The sequence below is a fragment of the Acyrthosiphon pisum genome, chromosome A1 (genome assembly GCF_005508785.2).
Source record: "Acyrthosiphon pisum isolate AL4f chromosome A1, pea_aphid_22Mar2018_4r6ur, whole genome shotgun sequence".
Lineage (NCBI taxonomy): Eukaryota > Metazoa > Arthropoda > Insecta > Hemiptera > Aphididae > Acyrthosiphon > Acyrthosiphon pisum.
Genome location: NC_042494.1, coordinates 135187966 through 135194247, shown reverse-complemented (window position 1 = coordinate 135194247; position 6282 = coordinate 135187966). Strand labels below are relative to the sequence as shown.

At 37.1% G+C, this 6282-nt stretch overlaps 1 protein-coding gene across 1 annotated transcript in view; it reads right to left on the bottom strand.

Moving 5' to 3' along the window:
* Positions 1-210: 210 nt before the first annotated feature.
* The window catches only part of LOC100165536 (protein sax-3), a 74932-nt gene continuing 68860 nt past the window's right edge, over positions 211-6282 (bottom strand). The window contains exons 9-18 of the mRNA XM_001947992.5: positions 5858-6108; positions 5264-5575; positions 4900-5131; positions 4499-4808; positions 4235-4401; positions 3985-4150; positions 3715-3892; positions 3468-3591; positions 2616-2764; positions 211-1316 (exon numbers count right to left, since the gene is read on the bottom strand). Of these exons, the coding sequence (XP_001948027.2) occupies positions 1131-1316; positions 2616-2764; positions 3468-3591; positions 3715-3892; positions 3985-4150; positions 4235-4401; positions 4499-4808; positions 4900-5131; positions 5264-5575; positions 5858-6108 (2075 nt within the window). The 3' untranslated portion in view covers positions 211-1130. The remainder of the gene's footprint in view (positions 1317-2615; positions 2765-3467; positions 3592-3714; positions 3893-3984; positions 4151-4234; positions 4402-4498; positions 4809-4899; positions 5132-5263; positions 5576-5857; positions 6109-6282) is intronic.

The window sequence follows — 6282 nt, the reverse complement described above, 5'->3', positions numbered from 1 at the left end:
ATTTTCACTTTTGACCCCCCAAAGTACCAACTAGATTCACTTTCCTTTCAGAAAAGGTACAACTTTTGAAAATCGAAGCATTTTTACCGCTCCAAAAGTTGTCGTCAGACACAAAAAAAAAAAAAAAAAAAAAAAAAACACACATCATTGTAAAATCAATACATTCATCACTTCGTTCAGAATCTAATAATAAAAACTCGATCAGTTAAATTTTATAAATAACAAATGGAAGGTTTTATTTAAAATTTACACGTAGTAGTAGTTGAAATACAAAATATACATTGGCACTATTATAGATTTACATAAACGCGTCGGGGTCTAATAACCGGCACAATATTCCGTCGTATACGCACGTAAATTGTGTAATAACATTGTTTTTAAATTTTTTTTTTCATTACATTACATAATAATAATAATAATAATAATAATAATAATATAATAATACAGGTAATCATAATAATATATAATAATAGTAATACAACATTAAACCGTCGACGACGAGTATTATAGCACAGCAATAAAAAATATCATATCGTTCGGAAACCGTGCTTGTCGTACGACAGTAATAATAATAATAATTATTATTGTTACGACGCCGAAAGTGGAGACTCGTATAATATTTATATATATATATAGGTCGGAAACGGGCGAATGATATAATGATATGTTTCACTCTCGGGGCCCTGGGTGTACGTGAATCAGTGCCGGGGGGGAGGGGTGTGTATGATGGGGATGGTGGGTGTCAATAAGTCGAGTACAACACGACTGTATACACTATTCGCCACGGTATGTAAGAGGCGGTCGAAAAACGAGGTAACCATACCACACACTTCAGCCCGGCGTCATAATAATAATATAATATTATTGTTATTATAATGGTCGTCGGAATCACCACCGCTGGACGACACCGATCGACGGCGAGCGTGACAAACACACATAACATTACGGCGCACAGGTATTATTTTTTTCAATTTTTTTTTTTTAATACTTTTATGATATCGTGTGAACGCGACTCGTCGCACGGCTATGGGGTTACGGGCACACCCTGCTGCCCGGGGTCGGCGGCGGCCGAGGTCGTCTGCGGAGTTATAGTTTTCTATTTAAAACGAAAAATCGGTCGAAAAAAACGTTCACGAGATGTTCTGAGTGCTCCCGACGGCACCCGCCTCGGTGTAGCACGGCGACCTTTGCTGCTGACCGACCACGTCTGGCGGCGCACAATCTCGGCCGTAGCCGTTGGTGTAGCTGTTGGTCATTGGCCCGATGATCGTAGGGTCCACGTAGTGATAGCCGTTGGACGAACAAGTGGTGCGCATCTGAAACGACAACAATATTTTAGACACCGGTCATCGGGATGGCTGTGCCAAATTTTTTAGGGGGTACATGCAGTAAGGGAAGCGGAAGATCTCCCTGAGCAATTTGTTAGTTGTGTATATTTTATTATAAGAATATAGTTATAAATTATGATAATATTATATTATACGACACAGATATTTTCATTAGTAAATATTTTTGACGATAAGTCTCATCTATAAGAGTGGATTTATCAATTTTTCTACATTACATTTTTTTTTTTATTCTCTTAATAAGCGTCATACTATACGTTTATTGTGTCATTTTGCAATGGATATAACATGTTCTATATATATTAGTTTTATATTAAAAAAAGAATGATGTGTAGTCACGGACGGACCACATTGTTTTGAGCTCGCTGAGAAATAACGTACACATATTTTTTTTTTGGTGAAATGTTAGTGCACGGGAGTTTTACCTGTTCGGACAACATAGTAGATGTAATAGTTGTATATTGTCCATCGCAGACTTTTTATAAAGTTTTACTACAGTTATTGTATTTTATACCTATTTCAAAGTTCTCTGTATACTTATTTAATGTAGATAAAATAAATAGGATTGGGAAAAAAAAGTTCACCGGATTGGCTTTACTGCATGTACATAGAAACATCAATAATGCATTTTATTATTTTTATGCATTTTGAGAAATAATCGATACATTTTCAAATTGAAAAAATAAATATGTTGAATTCATTGTTATTATATTATGTAGATAGTAATGCTATTATTAACTAATTGATTGTGATCATTTGATTTCACAACTATTTATTTTAGTATGTTTTTTAGTATTTTATTTACATATTATTTTGCCTCATACAATACAATATTTCAAAATTGATCAATTGGTAATATTCTCGATAAAGTTTTAAACTCAAATACCCACCCAAGTCAGACATATCCGTTTATTTTCAAAATGTTAAAAGATTTTCGTTCACCTCCAAAAACTTAGTAAGATACATCCCCGAATCCGGGGATCATCTATTTTGGTCTGAAGTTATATGTTTCAATTTACCAAGAACACTATTTTTTTTTTTTTTTAACATTTTTAAGGTCTTCTTAATTCTTTTATTATCCAATCAAAATGCTTTTGAGGGCCTTTACAGCCTAATAATTTGATGTTTGTACGGTTTTAATTTGAATATATTTTAGTTATTAATTTATCGTCGTTTACAATATGAATATTAATATGTGAAATTTATACATCCGTTGGGTATGTGCTTTCGTGAATATTTTAGTGACCTGTGCATAGGAAGGTCGCTTACCAGGGCTCGCTGCCTAGACGAATATGGCGGGTAATTATTGAACCTCGAACCGCTTTTGTTGCTGTGGTGAGACACTTCGCTGAACGTTTTCCGGCCACAACCACTCAAAACGACTGATACAGGAACGCCTTGCATGCTCCCACAATCGTCTACAGACAGAATTATAAAATATTATTATTGGGTATATGAAAACCATTCCTCATAATATTATCGTAGTATAATATAATAACAGTTTTATAATTATTGTATGAGTTATGCCTCCTCGTTACACGACGCAGTCGTTGATATGAATATTTAAAATTTTAATTTTTAAATTTACAAACTCAGGTATACGTCGTGCAAACAAAATATAACTTTAATATATTATGCACAAGTACTGTCTGATTTTAAACTTTCGAAACCTTATTTTATTCTACATTTTTTTTTCGTTATCCGACGTTTTTATATTATATTTTTAATTTAATAATTTTTCAACGCTATTACAATGTATTATACTTGAATAGCTGGTTGCGCACTTGCCGTTATTATAGGCATTTTACAAAAGTAATTTAGTTTTATATTTTTTTTACTAGAAATTTTTTTTCATTATATTCATAATCTCATTTCGAGTTTTTAATAGTACATTACTAGGGAGACGAGTAAAAATATTTCTTTTAATTTTTCGTTCAATTTGTGTTCTAAGTATTTTACAATAGTATATTAGTATCCACCATTGTATCTTAAGTACATACTACATTATGAGTTACTAGCATGTAGTATTTTATATTGTGCTTATTTAATTTAACAATTCATAATATTTGTTTTTATAATTATTGATCATAATATACACTTAAAAAAAATATAATCATATACCTGCGCAGCCTTGGCAGTCGTTATTGCTCGAACAACAGCTATACCCACTTTCAGAATATACGTTCTGATTACGGTTATAAATATTCGCCGAAGCGTAAGCTGTATCATCAGAGTTACGTCTCATCTAAAAAAAAATATATATCATTATCAACTTTTCACATTTGTCAATTGCGTAGTTTTTAAAAATGTAACATGTTATTATGCTATAATAATATAGTTAATTTCAAAATTATTTTTTTTTTTTTACATTTCTAGAACTCGAGTTTGACACCAACGTAGTCGTCGCATAAGGAGCCGGAGACGACAGTTCACGATCCTTTAAAAATGTACTCATTGTGTTCGGATTCACTTCTGCATAGTCAGCAATTTCCGGTAAGAGCTGTTGGCTAGAATCTTTTTCGTTACTATCAATATCATGATGCATCCTAGAATATTTGTAGATTTATGAAGTTATTATTACAAAAAAATATCCAAAACAATATTATATATTATGAATAAAAAATATTATGATAAATACCAATTGGGTTTGTGACACGAGTTCGCGTCGATGAATAGACACCGTTGACTGTTCGACACGCTGTGTTCGGACTGCAAAAACGAAGCCACCTGTCCTCGGTGTGACACGTCCAGCGAAGTTTTGAAACCAGACGAATAGGACAATTTGTTGGCAGGGTTTAACGAATCTAAACAGATGCATGGGTTTAATCAATTTGCTGAAAAGCGGATAGCTTGCACAGTAAACTGAAAAATACCGAAAACATAGTTACCTCCTAAGTGTGACTTTTTAGCACCCAACTGACGATATCTGACGAAGAGTACAGCGGCCAGTAGTATGACCATTAACGTGATGACTCCGGCCAACAACAGGATGAACCATGGTTCAGCAACGAATTCTTTGATTTCTTCGTGATCAATGACCGCGTCGTTAAATTGACTAAATAATTGAACAATATGTAACGGTTGAGATGGTATTTCAAACATAATAATAGAAAAGGTCTTTAATAAAAAAAACAAGTCAACAGTGATCATACTTTATTTGGTTCATAGAATCCGTCGGCAGTATGATGGAATCCGTGTACGGGCCGAAACCAATTTTCGTCGCGGCCGCTATCATGACCTTATACCGCACACCCGACGTGAGGTTGGTTAAGAGCAGAGTGGGTGTACTGGCACTGACCGTCACGTTGCTCAGCACGTCCCAACTGACGCCACCTTGAATGACTACCTGGTAACTGGTAATGACACCGTTGTGCGAGTTGTCCGGGGGCGGATCCCACTTCAGGTACACCGCACTGGAGTTGTACGCAGTCGGTTCGACGTGTTGAGGTGCTCGAGATGGGCCTACAGCGACGAAAATATGTTAAAATTGACGAGTGCTCGAGCAATAAAAAAAACACCCCGATAAAATATAATAATATTGTGTCGTCCTTACAGTCCTCGTGAGTTTTTGCGGTTCTTGAATTCGACGGTCGACCTTTGATGTGTCTGTAGTACGGCACCAAGAAAAACAGATATGTGACCGACGGCTGTAGCGAGTTGATCACGTACGCTCCCGACAGTTCAGTGGCGTTTGACAAGAGTTTCATGAACGTGGCATTTTGGCCGGTCGTGTTCTTGCTGCGGTAGTATAGATAAAAACCATCCAAAAACTCTCCGTTGAGAATCTGAAACGACGACGGTATTATTATGGTATATTAATGGCATTACATTTGCTGATTATTATATTTAGTAGCATATTATACGGTTTCTGGTCGTCTCGAGTCTCGACCCGACGCGTTGGATTGGCTGACACTTACCTCCCAGAAAAGTTTTATCGAAGTTGAGCTGACCGTCTTTATGTCGATGAGGTCTACGATATGGCCGCCGAACAGAGTAGATTTGGCGATGGACATATCGTGGGAAAACGATACGCTCTGACGGTATTCTGTGGGCAATGAGATGCGGTTGGACAGGTGGCTAGGCGCGGAGAGGCCGTGCGAGTTTTCAGCGCGCACCACGAACAAGTAAGAATGGCCAGGCTTTAAGAACGACTGTGTGTAGTGAGTCGAGTGAAGTCTCCGAACCAAGGTCACCCATCCGACGTTCTCGACGCAAGAGAACATTTCCACCTAGAAAATCAAAATATGCCAATGACAAACGGATGAATCGCATCACCGGTATAATATTTCCAATAATTTCGTTTTGAAATTTGTATTGCTACCGCGGCGTCCTACATTCCTAGGACATCGATGCCTAAAATGTTATACCAAGACTAAGTGGTACATTATGCACCGGGAAAAATATACCTCCGTCGTCTTGTACCATGTCCTGGGAATGCAGTATACCTCCATGGATTATTAATAACATCCATATCGGAATACCACGTCGTAAGCGGTTAGAAAAACGCGTACCTGATAGCCGAGAAGCGGTGACGATCCGACCTTGCTGCTACGACCCCACGACAGGGTGACTGCCGTGTCCGTGTGGTTGACGACAACGGGCGTGCTCGGAGCACTGGGAAACGTCGATGTGTCCGGTGACCTGAAAAAGCCCACGTTGGGGTTTTTCGGTGATTCCATTTTCAGTTCAGCGCTCCACGTGGCCTTGCCGTTGACAGAAGACGCCACGCATGTGTAAACGCCGTTGTCGCTCTTTTGCAAATCTGAAAGCAAATAATGGTTTTAATTTTGTTCTTTTTTTCCCCATAAATATGACCCATGTATATAATATAACAATATTATAATATATATTACATCATATTATATATACAAAGGGTTTGGACTCATCTATTTTCCTCGCCGCTCACCATAGGCGCAAATAGGGGGGGGGGGCTTTA